This window comes from Sus scrofa, chromosome 2, assembly GCF_000003025.6.
Source record: "Sus scrofa isolate TJ Tabasco breed Duroc chromosome 2, Sscrofa11.1, whole genome shotgun sequence".
NCBI lineage: Eukaryota > Metazoa > Chordata > Mammalia > Artiodactyla > Suidae > Sus > Sus scrofa.
The window spans coordinates 70,205,807-70,229,807 of record NC_010444.4 but is presented as its reverse complement, the minus strand read 5'-3'; the positions used below and the strand labels follow the sequence as shown (position 1 = coordinate 70,229,807).

The following is a 24,001-nucleotide window of genomic DNA, read 5'->3' as shown; positions in this document are numbered from 1 at the left end:
CAGCACTTTTTTCCAAATATGTAAAAAATTTAATCATGTATTAGCATTTGAAGACAAAAACAAGAATGACATTTTCAACAAGATCAAAAAACAAACTTGAAATAATCCTGACATAAAAGTGACATAATGGGTGAAAGTTGGGTGACCCACAACCTCACACAGCAGCATGTATGAAACAAACTTAGGCAAAGAAGCTACAATTAAAGCCTCTTCAGCATAATATGAATGACATGTTATTATCACAACATCGTAAATCAACTATACTTCAATAAAACTTCTAAAAATGAAAAAATATGAACGACATATTAATGGTAATATTACTTTATTGAAAAGTCAAGAGGCGGGAGTTCCCGTCATGGCGCAGTGGTTAACGAATCCGACTAGGAACCATGCGGTTGCGGGTTCGGTCCCTGCCCTTGCTCAGTGGGTTAACGATCCGGCGTTGCCGTGAGCTGTGGTGTAGGTTGCAGACGCGGCTCGGATCCCGCGTTGCTGTGGCTCTGGTGTAGGCCGGTGGCTACAGCTCGGATTAGACCCCTAGCCTGGGAACCTCCATATGCCGCGGGAGCGGCCCAAGAAATAGCAACAACAACAATAACAAAAAGACAAAAAGACCAAAAAAAAAAAAAAGTCAAGAGGCAAAACTCCACTTGATGATAAATAGATGAAGGTCATTATTTAACATTGAAAGAGTCAATTCACCAAGAATATATAACAATTTTAAACATCAGACCACCTAAATACATAAAGCAAATACTGACAGATCTGAAGGGAGAAATTAACAGCAATATAATAATAGTAAGAGACTTTGATGCCCCATTTTCATTGAATGGATGGACCATCCAAACAGAATACCAATTTAAAAAAGAGCTGACTTCAACAACACTAGGAATCAAATGAAGCTAACAGACACTTATAAACACAAAACTTTCTTCCCAACTGCAAAAGAATACACATTCTTCTCAAGTACACACAGGACATTCTCCAGGATAGATGACAAGTTACATCACAAAATAGGATTTAATCAATTGAAGATCAAAATAATTCCAGGAGTTCCCGTCGTGGCGCAGTGGTTAACGAATCCGACTAGGAACCATGGGGTTTCGGGTTCGGTCCCTGCCCCTGCTCAGTGGGTTTACGATCTGGCATCTGGCGTTGCCGTGAGCTGTGGTGTAGGTTGCAGACGCGGCTCGGATCCCGCGTTGCTGTGCCTCTGGCGTAGGCCGGTGGCTACAGCTCTGATGAGACCCCTAGCCTGGGAACCTCCATGTGCCGCGGGAGCGGCCCAAGAAATAGCAACAACAACAACAGCAACAACAAAAGACAAAAAGACAAAAGACAAAAAAAAAATAATTCCAAGTATCTTGTCATACATACGAGAATGATATGAAACTATAAATCAATAACAACAAAAAAAGGGAAAATTCATAAATACATGGAAACTAAACAACACACTGTGTGTGTGTGTGTGTGTCCATTGTATTTTTTTAAAAAAACACACTCTTGAACAACTATTGGGTCAAAGAATTTTCTCTTTTGATTTTTCAAGAGGGAATTTTTAAAATATCTCAAGACAAATGAAAATGAAAATACAATATACCAAAACTCATGGGATGCAGCAGAAGCAGTACCTTAGGAAGTTTACAGTAATAAACACTTACCTTAAGAAAGAAAGGAGTTCCCCTAGTTCCCATCATGGTACAGCAGAAACAAATCCAACTAGGAATCATGAGGTTGCAGGTTCGATCCCTGGCCTTGCTCAGTGGGTTAAGGATCCAGTGTTTCTGTGAGCTGTGGTGTAGTTTGCAGATGCAGCTCGGATCTGACATTGCCAGCAGCTGCAGCTCCAATTCGACCCCTACCCTGGGAACTTCCCTATGCTGTGGGTGCGGCCCTAAAAAAGACAAGAGAGAGAGAGAGAGAGAGAGAGAGAGAGAGAGAGAGAGAGAGAGAAAGAGAGAGAGACTAAGAAAGGAGGAAAGAAAAAGAGAGAGAGGAAGGAAGGAAGAACAGAGGAAGAGAGGGAGGGAGGAAGGGAAGGAAGGGAGGGAGGAAGGAACTCCCACTGTGGCTCAGTGAATTAAGAACAGCATAGCGTCCGTGAGGATGAGGGTTCAATCTGTAGCCTTGCTCAGTGGGTTAATGATCCAGCATTGCCACAAGCTGCGGTCACAGATGAGGTTAGATTCCACATTGCTATGGCATAGGCCAGCAGCTATGGCTCCAAAGTGACCCCTAGCCAGGGAACTTCCATATGCCACAGGTGCGGCCCTAAAAAGAAAAAAGAAAAGAAAAGGAAGGAGGAAAATCTCAAATAAACAATCTAACTTTACATCATATGGAACCACAAAAGACCCAGGATAGCCAAGAAATCTTAAGCAAGAGCAACATTGGAGGAATTATACTGCCTGATTTCAAAATATGCCACAAAGCTATAATCATCAAAATAGTTTCATAATAATGAAAATATGTTTTACTAGCATAAAAACAGCCGTGCATGGAGTTCCCATTGTGGCTTAGTGGGTTAAGAACCCAACATAGCATCCATGAGAATGCAGATTCAATCCCTAGCCTTGGTCAGGGGGTTAAGGATCCAGCATTGCTGCAAGCTGTCATGTAAGTCATAAATGCGGTGCAGATCTGGCATTGCTGTGGCTGTGGCATAAGCCAGCAGCTACAGCTCTGATTCAACCCCTAGCCCAGGAACTTCCATATGCCACAGGTCTGGCCATAAAAAGAAAAAAAAAAGCCATGTAGACAAATGGAACTGAACACAGAGTCCAGAACTAAATCCACATATTTACAGTCAAAAAGGATGCCAAGAACACACAATGCAGAAAGATATGATAAATAAATAAATCGCAATCAATGGTAATGAGAAAATTGGATACCCACATGCAGAAGAATGAAATTGGACCTTTATCTCATACCATACAGAAAACTCAACTTAAAATGGATTAAAGACTTAAACACATGACACTGTAAAACTACCAGAAGAAAACATAGGGGGAAATCTTGACATTGGTCTGGGAAATCACTTTTTTGGATATGACCACAATATCACAGGCAATAAAAGAAAAATAGACCAGTGGGATTGCATCAAATTAAAAAATCTTCTGCACAAAAAAATAAAACAATCAAAAGAGTAAAGAGAAAAACTACCTAATCAGAGAAAATATTTGCAAATCATACATGTAATGAGGAGTAAATAGCCCAAATAGATAAGGAACTAAAACTACTCAATAGCAAAAAACAACACTAAGAACAAATAACCCAATTTAAAAATTGGCAAAGTATCTGAATAGATATTTCTCCAAAAAAAAGACATGTAGATGGCCAACAAGTATATGAAAAGATGCTCGACATCACTAATCAGAGAAATGCAAATAGAAACCATAATGAGACTGGCTATTCTCAAAAAGACAAAAGAGGAGTTCCCTTGTGGTACAGCAGGTTGAGGATCTGGCACTGTCACTGCTGTGGCTCAGGTTTGATCCCTGGCCCTAGAACATTTGCATGTATGGGTGTGACCAAATAAATAAATAAATAAAATTAGTGACCTTATTTTTTTAAAAGATCCCTTAAGTCTACACAAGGGAGTTTGAGCTCAGAGACAGACATCACCACCAGGCCAGGCTCATGATGGGATCTTTGGTCCCTTATGTTGGCCAGTTCTGTCTCTCAGGGATGCCTTCCCTTTCTACTGGGGCCTCCCTCTTCCCTTTGGGCAGCATCAAGAGCTCATGTTCCAAATTTGGCATCCTGGCTCTTGAACTGTAGGGAGCAGAGCAGATCTTACTCACTAATTATTGCACAAGTCAGTTCTGACCTGTTTAGAAGACATCTAGAAGGCTGGTGCCAGATACTTGTCTCTCTTGAGCCTAAAAGAAGCAGCCACTGCTCCTAAAGCTGCACAGATGACCAAAAGGCTCACAAACATCTGAGGTATAAACAAGAGATTATGGGGTGAAGACATAAAATAGACTGCCTAAATTCTGGAGGAGAAACCTGAGTTAGAATCTTTGAAATAATGGGACATTTCAACAACTCCGTGTCTTTTTTTTTTTTTTTGATTCCACATATAAGTGATATCATATGATGTTTGTCTTTTTCTGACTGGCTTATTTCACTTACTATGATAATCTCCAGGTCCATCTATATTACCGGAAATGGCATTATTTTGTCCTTTTTTAGGGCTGAATATTCCATTGTATATATGTACCACATCTTCTTAATCCATTCATCTATTGATTACATTTAGGTTGTCTTGGCTGTCATAAATTGTGCTTCAAAGGAATTCCCATTGTGGCTCAGTGGTAACAAACCTGACTAGTATCCATGAAGATTTGGGTTCCATCCCTGGCCTCACTTAGTGAGTTAAGGATCTGGCATTGCTGTGAGCCGTGACATAGGCTGCAGACATGGCTCAGATCTGGCATTGCTGAGGCTGTGGCTGTGGCCAGCAGCTGCAGCTCCAATTTGACCCCTAGTCTGGGAACTTCCATATGTCGTGCATGTGGTCCTAAAAAGACAAAAAAAAAAAAATTACAGCAAAGAAAATCAAACACCTAATTATAAATCTAACAAAACATATATAGGATATGTATATGTATAATTACAAAATGCTGACAAAATCAAAGATCCAAATAAATGAAGAGACATACCATGTTCATGGATTGGAAGAGTCAACACAGTAAAATGGCAATTCTCCCTCAATTTAATAAATAAGTTTAAAACAATTTCTATCAAAATTTCAATAAGATTTTTCATAGACAGAGACAAACTTGTTCTAAAATTTATATGGAATGGCTCAAGTCATAGAATAGCTGAAAACAATTTTGGGAAAAGAGGATACAATGGAAGGGATCACTCTGCCTAATGTTAAGCCTTACGGTACAGCTACAGAAATCAAGATACAATGGTACTGGTAAAAGGATAGTTAACCACAACAATGGAATAGAACAGGGAACCCAGAAATGGCCCACAAACATATGCCCACCTGATTTTTTTTTAAGGCAGAAAATAAATCAATGGAAAAAGGATAGACTTTTCAACAAAAAATGCTGGAGCAACTGGACATGTATGGGAGGGAGAGGGAAGACCCACTCCCTAAATCTTGCACTTTGTACAAAAATTAATTTAGATTATGGACAAAATTTGATCCCTAAATTTGGAGTTTCCATATGCCATGGGTGCAGCCCTAAAAAGGAAAAAGAAAAAGAAAATGGGCAAAATATATAAACAGACACCTCATGGAAGAGGATAATAAATTTGATAAGTAAGCATATGAAAAAAGTCAACATTATAAGCCATTAGGAAAATGCAAGTTCAAGCCACAATGAGACATCACTATGCCTCTATCAAAAGGGCTAACATAATAAATAGCAATAAAGCCAAATGCTGGCAGGGATGCATAGAAACCCGATCACTTGTACTTCAGTGATGGGAATGCAAAGTGGTACAGCCCCTCTGGAAAAAGAGTATGATAATTTCTTACAAAACTAAATATGTGCTACCCATACAACCCAACAATTAAAATCTTAGGCATTTAACTTTGAGAAATGAAAAACTTAAATTCACATAAAAATCTGTACACAAATATTCATAACATTTTATCTGTAATAGCCAAAAACTGGAAACAACTCCAATATTCTTCAGTGGGTGAGTGGTTAAACAAACTGGTAAGAATCTCAAAATAATAGTCAAAATAAAAGAAACTAACTATTGATCCATGCAATAACTTGGACAGATCTCGAGAGATTTATTTTGGGTGAAAAAAAAGGCAGTGTCAAAGATTGCATACTGTATGATTCCAGTTACATAATATTTTCTCTTTTAATTGCTTTTTGAGATAGAATTCACATACCATACAATTAATTCACCCATTTAGAGCATAATTCAATGGTTTTTAATATATTCACAGAATTGTGCATCCATTACTACAATCAATTTTAGCACATTTTCATTACTCCTACCAAAAAAAATCTGTGTCTTTTGCTGTCAGCTCTTTTACCACCAGCCCCTGCCCTCAACCCAGCATCCCTAGGCACCACTAATATAATTTCTTTCTCAATAAATTTGCCTATTTTAGATACTCCTTATAAATGGAATCTTACAACATGTGGTCCTTTGTGACTGGCCTCTTTCACTTAGCATGTTTTCAAGGTTCACCTCTGTTGTAGCATGTACCTGTACTTCATTTATTTTTATTGCTGAATAATATCTCATCGAATGGATATACTTTATGACAATCTTGAAATGTCAAAGCTGTAGACATGGAGAATAGACAAGTGGTTTCCAGGTGTAGGAGGAGGGAGGTGACTGGCTATAAAAGAATGGCACAAGGGATGCTTGTGATGGAACTGCCGTGTATCCTGGCTGTGGTAGTAGTCACAGAAATCTAGCCATTTGACAAAACTGCAAAGAACCAAACACACACACACGTGCACATACCTCTGCATGTAAATCTGGAGAAATATGAGTAATGTCAGTAATTGTATGAGTTTCCTAGTTGGGATATTGCACTGGAATTGTGCAAGATAATATTACCATTGGGAGGAAATGAATCTCTATGTATGATTTTCTACAACTGTGTGTGAATCTACAACAGTATCAAAATAAAAGATCTTTTTAAAGTGAGTCACCCAAGTCTGGCCCATGCTCAAGACAAGGGGAGTTAAGCTCCAACATCTGAAAAGAGGATGTTACGAACAGAAATTTTGCATCCTCCAGAAATTCATATGTTGAAGACCTAACTGCCAATGTGATGATATTTAGAGATGATCCTGTTGGGAGATAATTAAGTTTAGATGAGGTCATGGGCATGGGGTGCTCAATATGGAGTAGTGCCCTTATAAGAAGAGATACTGAGAGTTCCCACTGTGATGTTGTGGGTTAAGGACTAGCATTGCCACAGTTGTGATGTAGGTCATAGCTGTGGCTTGGATTCGATCCCTGGCCCAGGAACTTCCACATGCCATGAGTGCAGCCATAAAATTTTTTTAAAAAGGAAGAAGAGATACTGGAAATTCCAGAGCCCCTACCAGGTCTGTCTCTGCCATAAGAAGATATAGCAAGAAACTGACCATCTGCAAGCCAGGAAGAAAGCTCTCACCAGGAATTGAGTGGGCTGGCACCTTGATCTTAGACTTCCCAGCCTCCAGAACTGTGAGAAATAAATGTCTATTGTTCAAGCCACCTTCCCCAGAGTATTCTGCTGTAGCAGCCTGAGCTAAGCCATAAAAAAAGCAAATCCCTCATATCAGAGATGTATCATGGAAGGTAGAGAGATTTGGGGGTAAACCTCAGACTTGGAGTCAGAAAGAATTGAGTTCACACACATTCTGGTGACCTTGGACACGCCCCTTGAGTTCTCTGAACCTCAGAATGCCCTTCCACAAAATAGAGACGATAAGGCTATTGTGAAGCCACCTTTAAGCTGCAGGACCCACAGCCTGGGAGCATATCAATATGGGTAATTGCTGTTATTATTATTGTTATCACTGCTTGTGTATTGTTTCTGCTAGTGATTTGTAGGACAGGTAGGGCAGGGTTTTCCATGACTTCCATGAGTTTCAGGTGACAGGCTGAAAGGCTTGGACTTGCTCTCACAGTACTGGAGAGTCACAGGAGGTGTGTGAGCGGGGGAGTGCCAAGGAGAAATTCTTTTGGGACTCAGGTGGATGACTAGGAATTGAAGACTGGGACAGGCACCTATCGCCCAGGTGATGAGTGTCTGGCCCTAGATGGTGGCCAGGAGAATGACAGGAGTGAGAGAAAGAGAGGCATTCAGGACCAGTACTAGGTATGGGGATCAAATGGTGACCCCTTGACTCAGGTTGAGAGGATCAGTTAAGGGAGGTGGGGGTTACGGCAGGAGTTCAGTTTTGACCTTGCTCTGTATATACTCTTTCCTCTGCCTAGGATGTCTTTTCTTACTGTGCCTTCCTGAAAAATTCGTACCCGACCTTGGAGTTGCTGCCAGAAGACCCCTCCTCTGAGAATCTCTCTGGTTTGCAATTTTCTAAGAAGCCAGGTGCTCATCAGTTATCCTGAAAACATCTAAATCCCCGCGTGGCTCATTCGTCCTGCCCTGGGAGTTTCTCTAGGGCAGACATTGGCTGAATCCGTTGCTGGACCCTCTGTGCCTGTGCGCACCAAAAAGATATCGCGGTCTGCAGGACGTTGCTGCAGTTCGGGATGTGGCCATGAGGGGGCAGCAGTTGACAGGTCAAGCGTCTGAGAAAGGCGCCCAGGTGTCTGAGAAAGGCGCCCAGGTATTTTGGTCCCTGCTGGGGGTCCCCAGAGTTTCCGAGGTCCAGACTTCAGATTTTTTAATGAGTTTGGAGAACTACCAAGATCTGATTTTTCCCGCCTGCCCCACCCATCAGATAGCTGTGTCCCGCAGCCCAACATTTGGTGGAAATTAGGCAAAACCTGTTACCACCTCTGCTCAGAATTCTCCCTGGTATCCAGAGGGATAAAAGCCCTCTTTTCCCACAGCCCCCCTCCCCACCCCGCTCCACCCATTCCAGCTAGAGTGGCCGTTTGGTTCCTCAAATCAAAGGAACTCATGACAATATCTGGGTTCAGGGCAGCTTTGGTGCCTAGAAAAAATCCATCTTTAGGATTACTTTGTAAGTATATAGTTAATTTATACCTTTAGAAACACGCTTTGCCCTTAAGCTTTCGTTTCCAATTGTAGCTATTATGTTACTGATACACATGGCAACGTGTACCATCCCTTTCACAGAAGTCAGTGGATACATATTTGGGTCCATTTAGAAATGTAGTGGATTGAGGAGTTCCCATTATGGCTCATCAGCAACGAACCTGACTAGTATCCATGAGGATGCAGTTTCGATCCCTGGCTTCTCTCAGTGGGTTAACAATCCAGCGTTGCTGTGAGCTGTGGTGTAGGTCACAGACACGGCTTGGATCCTATGTTGCTGTGGCTGTGGTGCAGGACAGCAACTGCAGCTCTGATTCAACCCCTAGCCTGGGAACTTCCATATGCCCAAAGGTGAGGCCATAAATAAATTAAATAATAAATGAATAAATAAATAAATGCAAGAAAAGAATTATAGTGAGTTGAAATCTCTTTAATGTAGATGGCATTTATAAAAGTAGTATATTTGATTCTTTAATCTTAACTGCCTCCACCTAACAAAGGCTTCTGAAGTCCTTAGCAGTTACTACAAATCTAGAAATTAAACATATAAATAGGTGTTTGAAATATGTTTTATTAAACATTTTGATACTGCTGCTAAACTCAGCCAAATTACCATACCACATTTCAACTTAAAGCTACCAGCCTGAAATCAATTAATCATCTCTGGAAGGAGACACAAAAATCTGATAAATTTCGTTCCATCCAAAGCAGAGAAGGTAGTCAGAGGACCAGACTGGGAGGCAGGCTTCTCACTATAGATTATTTGGGGGTTTTTTAATTGAAATTACAAGGGGGAGAGGGCTTCAACTTTATCCCTACTGTTTCTTTCTTTCATAAAAAGGAAAACGTATATCTGAAACAATCACAACCAAATAGTAACATTTGCTTCTTCATGTGATGGTTCCGGGTGTTTTAGGATTATCTTCTGTGCTTTTCTGTTTTTGTTTTTGTTTTTAAATTTCGGCAAAATACATATAATATAAAATCTACCATCGTCACCATTTTTAAGTGTCCAGTTCAGTGGCATTCAGTACATTCACATTGTTGTGCAAATATCACCACCAATCCATCTCCAGAACTCTTTTTTCTTTTTTTTTTTTTTTTTCTTTTTGGCTGCTCCTGAGGTTTGCAGAAATTCTCGGGTCCAGTCCCCCTCTCACAACCCCTGTATCCACCACCCTACTTTCTGTGAATTTGACTGCTCTAGAGACCCTGTAATAGTGGAATCATACAGACCTTTGGTGACTGGCTTATTTCATTGGGCATACCATCCTCATTTTCATCCATGTTGTAGCAGCTGTCAGAATCGTGTCTCTGTTTTTTAAAGTTAAATTAAGATATGAGGAGTTCCTGTCGTGGTGCAGTGGTTGAGGAATCCGACTAGGAACCATGAGGTTGCAGGTTCGATCCCTGGCCTTGCTCAGTGGGTTGATGATCTGGCGTTGCCATGAGCTGTGGTGTAGATTGCAGATGCGGCTTGGATCCCGAGTTGCTGTGGCTCCGGCGTAGGCTGGTGGCTACAGCTCCGATTCAACCCCTAGCCTGGGAACCTCCATGTGCCTCGGGAGCAGCCCTAGAAAAGGCAAAAAGACCAAAAAAAAAAAAAAGATATGAAAGCACGTGCACATAATTAAAATAAATGAGATCTTTTGCAGGGTTTGGGGTCTTAGCTTTCTCTCTCTGGGCATCTCCATGATTCTCAATATGCTCCTCGCCCTCTAATCACCCTCACCTGCTGATTTTCACAGCGGTGACTCAGGATTTAGCTCCCAGCCTCCCTCTCCTTGAACCTACCTCCCACATCAGTGTAGATCCTCTGTTGGCTTAGGTTCCTCTGTTGGCCATCTGTGTTTTTTTCAGCCACATACTTACCCATATATGTATTTATGTATTTATTTATCTGCTCCTGTTCCCAGGCTAGGGGTCGAATTGGAGCTGCAGCTGCCTGCCTACATCCCAGCCCTGGCAACACCGGTCCGAGCCACATCTGTGACCTACATGTGGCAACATCAGATCCTTAACCCATTGGGCAAGGCCAGGGATCAAACCTGAATCCTCGTAGGCACCACAACAGGTTCTTAACCTGCTGAGCCACAACAGGAACTCCTGTTTATTTCTTTATTTATCTATTTATTTATGTATGTTAATGGCCACACCTATGGCATATGGAAGTTCCCAGCCATAGCTGCAGCAATGCAGAATCCTTTAACCCACTGTGCTGGGCCAGGGATCGAACCTCCCCCTCCATGGGGACCCGAGCCACTGCTGTTGGATTCTTAACCCACTGTGCCACAGCAGGAATGCCACTTACCCCTTCATTTCCTCTTTTACCAACTGTAATTCCTTTCACTCTTCCAACTAGATGACATTAAAACTAAGTGTTTTCCAATGGAATACTACTCAGCCATAAAAAAGAACAAAATAATGCCATTTGCAGCAACATGGATGGAACTAGAGACTCTCATCCTGAGTGAAGTAAGTCAGAAAGAGAAAGACAAATACCATATGATATCACTTACATCTGGAATCTAATATATGGCACAAATGAACCTTCCACAGAAAAGAAAATCATGGACTTGGAGAACAGACTTGTGTTTGCCAAGGGGGAGGGGAAGGGAGTGGGGTGGATTGGGACCTTGGGGTCAATAGATGCAAACTATTGCCTTTGGAATGGATTAGCAATGAGACCCTGCTGTGTAGCACTGGGATCTACGTCTAGTCACTTACAATGGAGCATGATAATGTGAGAAAATAGAATGTATACATGTATGTGTAACTGGGTCACCATACAGTAGAAAAAGAAATTGTATTGGGGAAATAACAATTTAAAAAAAAAAACATGCGGAGTTCCTGTCATGGCACAGTGGTTAATGAATCTGACTAGGAACCGTGAGGTTTCGGATTCAATCCCTGGCCTCATTCAGTGGGTTAAGGATCCAGCGTTGCCGTGAGCTGTGGTGTAGGCTGCAGACGCGGCTCGGATCCCGTGTTGCTGTGGCTGTGGCATAGGCCGGCGGCTACAGCTCCGATTGGACCCCTAGCCTGGGAACCTCCATATGCCTCAGGAAGCGGCCCTAGAAAAGGCAAAAAGACAAAAAATTAAATTAAATTTTAAAAAAATATGCACTTTGGAGTTCCTGTCGTGGCTCGGTGGTTAGTGAATCCGACTAGGAACCATGAGGTTGTGGGTTCCATCCCTGGGCTTGCTCAGTGGGTTAAGGATCCGGCGTCGCCCTGAGCTGTGGTGTAGGTCACAGATGCGTCTTGGATCCCATGTTGCTGCGGCTGTGGCATAGGCAAGCAACTACAGCTCAGATTAGACCCCTAGCCTGGGAACCTCCATGTCATATGCCTCGGGTACAGCCCTAAAAAGACCAAAAAAAAAAAAAAATGCACTTAAAGAAATGTATCTTGAAATTTAAAAATAAATAAATAAATACACACACACACACACACACACACACACACACACACACACACAAAGTATTTTCAAGACACTGCTTCAGTGCCAAGCACACCTCAGTATTTCTGCATGGATTAACTTGTTCAATACCCACCCTTATGGTGGTTAAACCAGGTCTCAGACAACTACCCTTACTCTTCTCATTTTGGAGCTGAGAAGCTGAGGCCCAGGAAGGTCAAGACACTGGCTCCAGGTCACAGAGCTTTGCAAATGGCAGACCCTGAGCCACCTCCATTTACTTTTATGTTTTGTTTTGAATCTCACAGGGGATGAGTAAGTTATTTCTTTAATGGCTCTAGCTGAGGTTTATCAGAACTCGCCCAAAGTACACTGAAGATTTGTACACATCATTGTATGTAAATTTCACATCAAATAAAAGAACTGTAAACACACTGAACTCTAGTTAATGGTATGAGCACTGAAGCCTTGGCAGGGAAGTGTCCAAGTCTTCAACATATATTAACGTGGGTGCTGGCTTCGCAGCACATATACTAAAATGGAATGATTCAGAGGTTAGCAAGGTCCCTGCACAAGGATGACACACAAATTCATGAAGTGTTCTGGTTTTTTGTTCGAGTTTTTGTTTTTCTTTTTGTCTTTTTAGGGCCGTACCCACAGCACATGAAAGTTCGCAGGCTCGGGGTTGAATTAGAGCTACAGCACAGCCACAGCAATGCCAGATCCAAGCCGCATTTGTGACCTACACCATAGGTCATGGCAACGCTGGAACCTTAACCCACTGAGCGAGGCCAGGAATCGAACCCACGTCCTTCTGGATACTAGTTTGGTTCATTACCACTGAGCCACAACAGGAACTCTGAATTGCATATTTTTAAATCTCCAGACCCAGATGATTTTCACCGAAGAGTTCTAGCCAATGTTTAAAGAAGAATTAACATCAATTCTAGATGATCTCTTCTGGAAAATAGAAAAGGAAAACATCTCACAATTCATTTTATGAAGCCAGTATTACCCTAATACCAAAATTAGACAAAGACAGTACAAAAAAAAACACTATAGCTCAATATTCCTCATAGTTATAAGTGCAAACATCCTTAACCTAGTATCAACAGAATTCAGCAATATATTAAAAGATTTATACATTTAAAAAGACATATATTAAAGCGGGTAAAAAGTAAGATGAGTGGATGGATGCATAGATATTAAAGTCATTATAGGAGTTCCTGTTGTGGCTCCATGAAGATGTGAGTTCCATCCCTGGCCTCGCTCAGTGGGTTAAGGATCCAGCATTGCCACATGCTGTGCTATAGGTCACAGGTGCAGCTTGAATCTGGTGTTGCTGTGGCTGCGGCAGCTCCAAGTTGACCCCTAGCCTGGGAACTTCCATATGCTACAGGTTCAGACCTAGAAAGAAAAAAAAAGCCAATATGGTCAAGTGTTAATTGCTGTATCTAGAAGCAAGTAAGTGGGTGGTCACTGTACAATTCCTTCAACTTTGCCATATGTTTGAAATATTTCAGAGGAAAATGCTGAGACCTCTGTCCTGAGGCCCACAACCACCGCCAGAGGAAAATCTGTCTTCTCCCCCGAGACAAACAAGAGGCTCCTCCCACTCAATGTACCCATGCTTGGGTTTGTCCACAGCCCCCAAAATGACTCCTCTTCCTGAGTCTCTTCCTTGGGGCTGAATTCTCTCTCATTTTTCAGGCCCCAAACCTGGGAGTTGCCAGAGATGCACACTGTCGCCCTCCCACCCCTGACCCCTGCTCACCACTGGGTCCCAAGATCTATCTTAGGGTGAACAGCTGTCCTTCTGGTTTACTGAAGACTGAGAGAGTCCTGGGAAGTGAGACTCTCCATGCTAACATCAGGAAAGTCCCAGGCAAACTAGGATGAATCAGTCCCCCCAGCCTCCCATTTCTGCCTCTTATTAAACACCTTCAGTTTGGAAGTTCTCACTGTGGCTCCGAGATAACGAACCCAACTAATATCCATGAGGAGGCAGATTCGATCCCTGGCCTCTCTCGGCAGGTTAAGGATCCGGTGTTGCCCTGAGCTGTGGTGTAGGTTGAAATGCGGCTCAGATCCAGTGTTGCTGTGGCTGTGGTACAGGCCAATGGCTGTAGCTCTGATTCAACCCCTAGTCTGGGAACTTCCATATGCAGCAGATGAGGCCCTAAAAAGCAAAAACAAACAAACAAAAAAACACGTTCAGTTTATCCAAATTGCCACTGCCCTCTTCAATAACAATAATACACATAATAACAATGATAATAATAACAGACAGTGGCAGGTAGCTTATGGCAACCGCTGGGTATGTGCCAGGTCCTCTTCTGCCTGTTTCATCTGTGACAGGAATTTTTTTTCTTTTTTTTTTGGCTGCACCCACAGGATGCAGAAGTTCCAGGGCCAGAGATGGAACCTGAGCCATGGCAGTGACCATGCCAGATTCTTAACCAGCTGAGCCACTAGGGAACTCCTGTGGCAGGACTTTTGATGTACATGCCACTCGGTATTGAACAACTTGAAACACTGCCCATGGTTTTTGGGTTTTTTTGTTTGTTTGTTTGTTTTTGTTTTTGTTTTTTTTTTTGTCTTTTTGCCTTTTGACTGCTGCTCCTGCGGCATATGGAGGTTCCCAGGCTAGGGGTCCAATCAGAGCTGTAGCCATGAGCCTATGCCACAGCCACAGCACCACAGTAACACGGGATCCGAGCCGTGTCTGCAACCTATACCACGGCTCACGGCAACGTCGGATCCTTAACCCACAGAGCAAGGCCAGGGATCGAACCTGCAATCTCATGGTTCCTAGTTGGATTCGTTAACCTCTGTGCCACGATGGGAACTCCGAAAGATTGCCCATGTTAAAGATGAAGAAATAAGGCACAGAGAGGTAAAGTCCCTAGCCCACAGTCACACAGCGGAAGAGCTGGAATCTGAACTCAGGCAGATGGCTGCAGAGCCCCGGGCTCTATCACCTTCAAACAGCCATCCTGGAGGGCTGACTCCATCATCCCAGCCATGGCCCATCCTCCATCAACAAACACCTGTGCTTTCATCAGAATGGTGTTCTATGTAACTACTGTTTTCCTGATTACAAAATATTTACTAGCTTATAGTTTTTAAGGGTGAATTCAATAAAGAACTCAGTAAGTATAAAGTAATAATTTCCCATGACAAGCATCCCCAGAGGACACCATTCCTAATTTGGTTCCTGTAGGCACCAGAATTATTTCTTCTTGGTGGATAGCAACCAGTCCCTTGTAGTTTTGTATCAAGATATAGCGTGATATGGCGTTTCCTGATGGCTCAGTGGGTTAACTATCCGGCATCATCACTGCTGTGGCGAGGGTTGATGCTATGGTGAGTGTTTGATCCCTGGCCCCAGAACTTCTCCATGCTATGGGTGCGACCAAAAAAAAAGACGAAAAGAAAAAAAATCAGATAGATAGATGATAGATAGATAGATAGATAAAAATAAATGGATGGATAGAGATAAAGTAGATGGACAGATATAGTTCAATGAATAGATAGATACACAGATAGGTATAAATAGATATAGCTATAGGTACAGAGAAACAGATAAGAGAGACAGATGATATAGATCTATCTGTAGCTTGCCTTTTTCCAGACTGATCTTGTGAAAACACAGCTTGGACCCCATCCTCCAAACCTGTCACCCTCCAGATTGAGTCCACCCTCTGTGGACCTCAGGCCACTGTTCCTGCAGCCCCCACGCCCACCTCCTGATATCATCCACCATCCTCCCACCTCGGGCTCACCTCACCACACAGTACCAATCTGATGCCCACCTCCCTTCACTGACCTGTGCTTGTCAGAAGTAATGTTAGCCCCCTTCTGCCCCCATCGAGTGTACATTGGTTGATCACCCCGACCTGCTTTCTTGGGAATTTCTGGGGTGGGCAAGGTGGTGCTTGACAACAGTAGAGCCTAGAGAGAGGGTGATGGGGGTAGGTACTATCTGGGTCAGTGGGGGTATGTGCTAGTTAAGTCAGAGTGTCAGGGTAGTCTGAGGAAGTAGCATATGAAGCCAAGTACTCATGGACAAGAAGGTAAGGAAGAGTGGGCCAGTGGAGGGCACAGCAAGTGCAAAGGCCCTGAGGTGGGAATATACCATCCTCAGTGTGACTTAAGCACTGCGACCCTGACATAGAGGAGATGCAGACGTGGCCCATGTCTCTGAGTCATGTCCTGGGCAGATTATCAGAAACAATAACAACACTTAGATCTGGAGTTCCAGTTGTGGCTCAGCAGGTTAAGAACCCAACTAGTATCCATGAGGATGAGGGTTCGATCCCTGGCATCACTCAGTGGGTTGAGGATCCGGTGTTGCCCTGAGCTGTAGTGAGGTCACAGACTGGGCTTGGATCTGGCATTGCTATGGCTGTGGCATAGGTGGGCAGCTGTAGCTCGGATTTGACCCCTAGCCTGGGGGAAAAAAAGTTTAGATCTGAAGCAAGCTGTAAAGGAGTTGGTGGCATCCACTCAAGTGATGAAGTCGGGAGGGTGGGGAGAGGCTGGACATTCAGACTGGAGGGGAAGGGTCCCTTCATTCCATCCTTCCCCACATCATTCCTGAGCAGCGGCTTTGTGGGCTCCAGATTCTAGACGCCAGAGAGATGGCAGCAAACACAATCCATCAAGACAGCGCTTATGGCCTCAGACTGCAATCGGGTGGGGAGACAGACTGAAAACAAAATAAGCAGAGTTTGGTTCATCTGGCAGGGCAGCAATAAGGGCTACAGAGAAAACTACAGCAGGTTACGAGGGAGACAGATGGGGGTGCAAGGTGTGCCTTGTAGGTAAGTTCAAGGAACTTAAATATAGTCGGAGGGAGCCACCAGGGTATCTGGAGGAGCCTTCTAGGAAAAGGTAAAAGCAAGTGCCAGGGCCCTGAGGTCAGAGCAGGAGCCCCTTATTCCAGGAAGGGTGAGAAGGCCAGAGGAGTGGTGAAAGCAGGGGCAGAGAGGGGAGGGGAGGGCAGGGAGGAACTCAGCCAGGGGATTGACGTGGTTGTTGGGAATCAAGGCAGAGGTGGAGTAGGGGGGAGGCTCAGAGCCAAATCCTGAATCCACCTCCACAGAAAATCAGCAGAACAGGGCTCAGCTGGGTGAGGGAGGGAGAAGCACTCACTCAGAGCCCTGGAGGCGACCAGAGAGACGTAGCCAAGGATCCACAAGTTTCATTACACACCTGGCACAAAGTCTGACTTCTTTCCAATCCTATGCACCTGTTTTGGTACTTTTTCATTTAAAAGACAGAAAATGTTAACACTTGAGAAAGTTAGAAAATGGTATCAATAGGATCCCATTTTTCAGAAGACAAATGTAGGCACAGAAAAGTGGATGGAAAAACGTCACTGAACAGTGACTCTCAGGGCAGGCGAGTGTAGTCATCTTTTGTGTGTGCGTTTCAGTATTCTCCAGCTTTTCTATGGACCATGCAGTACAATATAACAATAAATATTATAATTTTTTGTAATCGCAAAAAAAGGAAGAAACTGTAGATAATCCCTCAAATACCTCTGGACCTGCCACGTGATGAAGCAAATATTAACATTTGGTCCTAAGGTCCTGCTGTATGGCACAAGGAACTATATTCAATATCCTGAGATAAATCATAAAGGAAAAAACATTTTTTAAATGTGTATATGTGTATAACTGAATCACTTTTCTGTACAGCAGAAATTAACACAACATAATACTATCAACCATACTTCCATTTTTTTTTTCTTTCTTTTTTGGCCATCCCACAATAAATGGAGTTACCTGGCTAGGGATCAGATCAAAGCTGCAATTTTGATCGAAGCTACAGCTGCAGCAATGCTGGATCTTAAACCCACTGTGCCAGGCCAGGGATCGAACCTGTGTCACCGTGCTGCAGAGACACTGCTGATCCCATTGTACCACAACAGGAACTCCATATACTTCAAATTTCAATGTCAATAAAAGGAGTTCTCTTTAGCACAGCCAGTTAAGGATCCTGAGTTGTCAGTGCAGTGGCTCAGGCCCCTGCCGTGGCATGGGTTCAATCCCTGGCCCAGGAACTTATATGTGCCACAGGTGTGGCCCCCCAAAATTTATTTTTAACTTTTGATGTAAAAAAATTTTTCTTTTGGTCCTAACTGCTTCAGATTTTTTTTTCCCTTTTTTGTGAAAGGAAACAGTAGGGATGAAGTCCAAGCCCCTTTCTTGAATCCCCTTGTCCCTGAGCCCCAATCCCATCCTCCTATCTCCCCAGAAAACAATCCAGGGCCCTGGATCTGGAGTGAGGTCTTTGTTTCCTGTGTTTACATTCAGTCTACAGATATGTTAGGAGGAAGTTTACATTTATTCCGCTGGCAAAATAAGAGCAATTTCCAAGGAAAAACCCAAACAGTATGGAAAGTATAAAATGGAAAAAGAACGCCCGCCCCACCCCCAAAGAATGGAAAGTAATTAACAGCTAGAATATAAATTTCACCTGCATGTCAGGCCCAGCAGAATGGGTTTTCCCGTCTGTCTTGTTCTCTGCTGTGTCAGCCAGTTCTGGGCATACAGCAGGTACTCAATACATGTTGAATACAATTTTAAGTTTCTTAGATCATGCTCATTTTCAAAGTAAATTTTCCTATTTTGGAATTTTATCTTTTTGCATATTTTTGGCCATACAGAGTTCATGGGCCAGAGATCAGATCCCAGCCATAGTTGCCATCTACAACAGCAACGCAAGATCCTTAACCCACTATGCTGGGTGGGGATCAAACCTGCGCCCCGGCACTCCAGAGATGCAGGACTCTGGAATAATTTTAGATTTACAGGAAACTTGCAAAAAATAGTGCCGTGTCCAGCGCTGCAGGGCAGCAGAAGATTCTGGAAGAGGGATGGCGTGATATAACAAAACAGAGAAGACTCTTACATTTAGAAAGTGGGGGACCAGGAGGCACTCTGTTCTGCAGAACAAAGGCGCCTAGGCTTTAGCCCTCATGACTTTTATTAGGGAAGGTGACGTAGGTTAATGAGCAAAATCAGGTGCAGGCAATGATAAAGCTCTCTTAGTGGTTGTGTTTTGCATGTGAGCCAAATTTGTTTACTGCATCGTTCAGCAGTTTCAATGGTCTCCAACAAAATAGTGCAGAGTTCCAACATATGCCTCCCTGTTGCCCCTGGGGCTAACAACTTCTAGATCCATGATACACTTTTAACCACTACCAGATTATGTTTCTTAGTTGGGTTACTGTTCCCAAAACTGCAAGCTTTATTTGGATGTCCCCAGTTTTGCCACAGGTGCCCTTTTCTTGCCCGAGATCCCACATTCATTTTGGTCCTCGTGTGTCTGTGTCTCCTTTCAGTCTGTGACACCCCTCAAATGTTGCGTTTTCATGACTGGGCCAGTTTTTGCAGGGTTCTAGTCAGGTGTCCCTCGGAATATCACTCCATTTGGGCGTACCTGGCATTTTTCTCATCATTAGCCTGAGGTTATGGGTGGCTGGGAGGGGTGAGGGGCCCTTCTCATGACATTGACCGGGACACATGACACCCATAAGACATCACTAGCTGTTAGCCTGGATCACTCGGACAAGGTGGGGTCTCGCCTTTGGCTCTTCCATACTTTATTTTATGGACGAGCCTCACCAACTCCTTCGAGTCCCGCCCACCTTCACCGGAGGCGGGAAGGGTTGCGCCCCAGATCCTGGAGGGGTGTTTCAACTTAAATTATCTGCAATTCTAAAGTAAGATTGGACCCCTCCGCCCTCACACCCATTATAAAGACCAGGAAATTGAGGTTGAAAATGACACACTTCCTCACTAGAGGGTGGCCCAGCGCAGGGCTAAGGCCCCACCCCAGCACTGCAGTAGGGTGGGGCGGGGGGAGCTGTGGGCGCCCCAAATGCGCAGGCAGGTGGAGACACTGCCTGTGTGGGGGCAGGGGGAGGAAATCGGGCCCCAAGCCGCCCTCCTCGGCCCGAGGTGCAGCCTAACCCCGGGTGCACCTTACCCCCTGTTACAGAATACTGCCTGCGCCCCGGAGGAGTGGTGGCGCGGTGGCCCAGCAGGATCCCGGGCGGGCCTGGAGACTGAGGGGCCCGCGCTTCCTGCTGCCGGAGATCACCTGGGCCGCCCGGGGCCCTGGGGCAGGGGCGGGAGGGCCGCCCCGACGGCGAGCGCCCTGCACTCCTACAGCGTGGCTCCCGCGGCCGCTCCTGGCCTTGGCCCTGGGCCCTGCCGACTGCAGGTGAGACAACCCGCCCGGCGGGTGTAGAACCCGCCAGAATCCGCCACCCGGAGGAGGGGTCTCCGCCTGCCCTGGTGACCCACTTTCTGTTTGTCGGGGATGCGGGAGCCAGAGGGACAGCCAGCCGGTGTCCTCAGCCGTGAATGAGGGGCTCACATCATGCAAGAGACCGTAGGGAGCCATAGTGAGTGTGCAGGGGACAACCAGGGCCGGGAGGAGGGAGCAGGAGGGGAGGGGCAGGTCAGACAGCCCTGTGGTGCAGCCCTTCCCCCAGCCCCAAGAGGCTGAGGGTGTGAGAGTCAAAAGTCTGTGGTCACAGGGTAGTCACCAGCTGCCTCCTGCCTGGGTTCCTCCTGCAGGAATGGGGGTCAGGCAGGACTTCCTGGAAAAAGGGAGCCCCAGCTGTTTGGGGGAGGGGAGGTGACCCTGGGACACTGGCTGGGATGTTGTCAAACACAGCTCACACACAGGACACACAGCTCAGCTGAGAAACACAACAGAGACACACAACTTGGGCACAAAACAGGCACACACAAGTCGCCTTCCCCCCTACACACAGTTCCACTTGAGGACTCAGGTGCACGTCACAGACATGCCATGCAGGCCTTGCCAGCTGAGTATACACAGCCACTGGAACACTGGCTCCCAGGCTCACAACCAACATGTGACTGAGGCAGGCACGCTTGGCTACACGCAGAAAACAGCTCAGACACACCCAGACACAGGCAGACAAACACCACCTCTGAGAACACCGACACACAGGAGGTGCCTGGCCCGGGCATTCGGACACAGCTGCCTACACAGCACACACGGGCCCCGAGACACGAACTGCTCCTGTGGGCAGACGCAGGGGCTGTGGGGCAGGCGCAGCTGCACTGGTGCACCAGACAGCCACCTCAAATCCCGTGTCCAGCGCTGGGGAACTAACTCCAAGGCTCACATGACCCGAGGGGAGGGCTTTTGGAACAGTTGGCGGAGAAACTGCATCATCCTCACTAATGATCCATTTCCGCCCCCAGGGAATAAAGGCTCAGTGACCGCCAGTTCTGCACTGGAGCTCACCTGCCTCTCTGAGCCCCCAGCGACCGGCTCAAGCCTCCCCTAGGGTGAGTGCTGGGCCCTGCATGACCACCCTTTCCCCTAAGCCCCATGGCTGGACCCTATCCTCCCACTAACCCTGGGGATAAGGGGGGGTGGGTCTCGGGTGCCTGCTGCCCACATCCCAGACACTTGTCTCTCCTCTCCCAGATGGACACGTGGACGGTACTGCTCATCCTGCAAGCCTCCCTGGTGCTCCCCGGGGCCGTGGGCACCAGAACCAACACCAGGACTGCCCCCACCCCCATCCTGCGTTTTGTGGCCGTGGGGGACTGGGGAGGGGTCCCCAATGCCCCGTTCCACACAGCCCGGGAAATGGCCAATGCCAAGGCGATTGCCACAACTGTGAAGACCCTGGGCGCAGATTTCATCCTGTCCCTGGGGGACAATTTCTACTTCACTGGGGTGCATGATGCCAAAGACAAGAGGTTCCAGGTGTGCGATGCTGGAGTCAGGGAGTGGGGAGGTACATGTGAAGAAGCCCCTCAATCTTTTGACACTGGAAAGGGTAGCCAGAGGCTGACACCTGTAGGCACCTAGAGGGCTCACCATCTCTCTTGTCCCCCACTCCTGACTTGGTGGGAGCATCTGATGGCTGTGTGAACTGGGGTGGGGGCTGGCCCTCTCTGTCTGCTACAGGAGACCTTTGAGGATGTGTTTTCTGACCCCTCCCTCCGCAATGTGCCCTGGCACGTGCTGGCTGGCAACCACGACCATCTGGGGAACGTCTCGGCACAGATAGCCTATTCTAAGATCTCCAAGCGCTGGTGAGTCTGCACCCCTCTCATCCTCCCCACACCTCCCACCTCCCAGCCTGGCTCAGGTGGGCAGAGACTCATCAGCCTGAGCTGAGTTTGGGGCTCCTCTGCCCAAGACAGGCGCTCACCGCTTCCATCACATCCGCAGGAACTTCCCCAGCCCTTACTACCGCCTGCGCTTCAAGATCCCACGGTCCAATGTGTCTGTGGCCATCTTCATGCTGGACACGGTGACGCTGTGTGGCAACTCGGACGACTTTGTCAGCCAGCAACCCGAGAGACCCCGCAACCTGGCGCTGGCCCGCACACAGCTGGCCTGGATCAAGAAGCAGCTGGCGGCAGCCAAGGAGGACTATGTGCTGGTGGCCGGCCACTATCCTGTGTGGTCCATCGCCGAGCATGGACCCACCCACTGCCTAGTCAAGCAGTTGCTGCCACTGCTGACCACACACAAGGTCACTGCCTACCTGTGCGGCCATGACCACAACCTGCAGGTAAGGAACCCCAGGATGGGATGGGAGACTTGTAAGGGGTCCCCAGCGCAGCCAGTGTGTCACATGGCATACTGGGGTCCTCCTCCTATTTGGGGGCCTCCTGAACATCACTCTCTTTCAAACTCTACACTCTCTAACCAAAAAACAGCCCCAATTTCTCTAAGAGCCCTCTCAGAGCTCCCAGGTACTTAGTTCTCTACCTGTGGGAAAACTGAGACCTGGGGTTGAGGGGGACAGTTATATTCCTTGTTCAGGGTGACTCTGTGGGCAGGGACAAGCCTGACCTTGGACTCAAGACAGGTGATCAACCTCACTGAGGGGCTAAGGGCTCCAGTGACCCTGTGTCCTCTGCCCACAGTACCTTCAGGATGAGAATGGCTTGGGCTTTGTGCTGAGCGGGGCCGGGAACTTCATGGACCCCTCCAAGAAGCACCTGCGCAAGGTCCCCAACGGCTACCTGCGCTTCCACTTTGGGGCTGAGAACTCACTAGGTGGCTTCGCCTACGTGGAGATCACCCCCAAAGAGATGAGCGTCACTTACATTGAAGCCTCGGGCAAGTCTCTCTTCAAGACCAAGTTGCCAAGGCGAGCCAGGTCTGAGCACCAGCACCGACGGGCCTGAGAAGTGCCTCCCTGCTGGCGGGTGGGTGGGTGGGCCCCACTGGGGGCCATCCCCCCCAGCCCTTAAGCAGGCTTTCCTGGGTACCTGTGGTGCTACGGCAGAGCGGGAAGGAGATGGACAGATGAGGAAATGTGATGCCAAGTGGCCCTTGTGACAAGGATGCCCACAGAGGTGAAAGAAGCATGGACACATGTACCGGCCAGAGTGCCAGGCCCCATGGCCGGGCTCGCCCAGCCTGACTTCTGGGCAATGGGGGGTGAGGAAGGAAAGCTCTCTCCTGGGTCAGGCATCCTTCTGTCACTGCCAAATAGTTAATAAAAAAAAAAAAAATAGTTGCAAAGGCTGAATGTGTGTCATGAGTGTCCTTTTCCTCACCTCCCTGATGAGATGCATCACTTGGCTTTAAAAGGGTCAGGGCTCCCTGACTTGCTGCTCTGCGCCTCCACCCCTCAGCTTCTTCCATAACCAACCAGCCTTATACATGGATGCATTTTTTTTTTCTTTTTACGGCCTCGTCTATTGCATATGGAAGTTCCCGGGCTAGGGGTCAAATCAGAGCTTCAGGGGCTGGCCTATGCCACAGCCACAGCAACACTGGATCCAAGCCACATCTGCATCCTACATAGCAGCTTGTGACAATGCTGGATCCATAATCCACTAAGCGAGGCCAGGGATTGAACCTGCATCCCCACAGACATT

The 24,001-nt window shown here is 46.2% G+C and overlaps 1 protein-coding gene and 1 long non-coding RNA gene across 6 annotated transcripts; one reads left to right on the top strand and one right to left on the bottom strand.

Moving 5' to 3' along the window:
• LOC110259346 lies at nucleotides 15,566–19,380 on the bottom strand. 2 transcript variants are annotated; one of them, XR_002341662.1, is made up of 3 exons: nucleotides 19,014–19,380; nucleotides 17,250–17,357; nucleotides 15,566–16,803 (listed from the first exon to the last, which is right to left on the bottom strand). It is a non-coding gene; the product is annotated as an uncharacterized LOC110259346 (long non-coding RNA). The 2 variants fall into 2 exon arrangements; XR_002341663.1 differs by lacking the exon at nucleotides 19,014–19,380 and adding an exon at nucleotides 18,579–18,664.
• On the top strand, nucleotides 19,953–23,649 carry ACP5 (acid phosphatase 5, tartrate resistant). 4 transcript variants are annotated; one of them, XM_021081258.1, is made up of 6 exons: nucleotides 19,953–20,330; nucleotides 21,350–21,436; nucleotides 21,579–21,863; nucleotides 22,068–22,195; nucleotides 22,335–22,680; nucleotides 23,039–23,649. In XM_021081258.1, the coding sequence occupies exons 3-6, from the start codon at nucleotides 21,579–21,581 to the stop codon at nucleotides 23,300–23,302; spliced, it is 1,023 nt and encodes a 340-aa protein (XP_020936917.1). In that variant the 5' UTR covers nucleotides 19,953–20,330; nucleotides 21,350–21,436; the 3' UTR covers nucleotides 23,303–23,649. The 4 variants fall into 4 exon arrangements, with proteins under 4 accessions (XP_020936917.1, XP_020936921.1, XP_020936922.1 ...); XM_021081262.1 differs by having other exon boundaries at nucleotides 19,984–20,514; XM_021081263.1 differs by lacking the exon at nucleotides 19,953–20,330 and adding an exon at nucleotides 21,040–21,095.

Excerpts from the sequence above, each read along its gene's own strand:
- ACP5 (XM_021081258.1), top strand. The coding sequence starts at position 21,579 with ATGGACACGTGGACGGTACTGCTCATCCTGCAAGCCTCCCTGGTGCTC. Across the intron at positions 22,196-22,334 it reads TCTAAGATCTCCAAGCGCTG|GAACTTCCCCAGCCCTTACT; the intron begins GTGAGTCTGCAC and ends TCACATCCGCAG. Across the intron at positions 22,681-23,038 it reads GCCATGACCACAACCTGCAG|TACCTTCAGGATGAGAATGG; the intron begins GTAAGGAACCCC and ends CTCTGCCCACAG.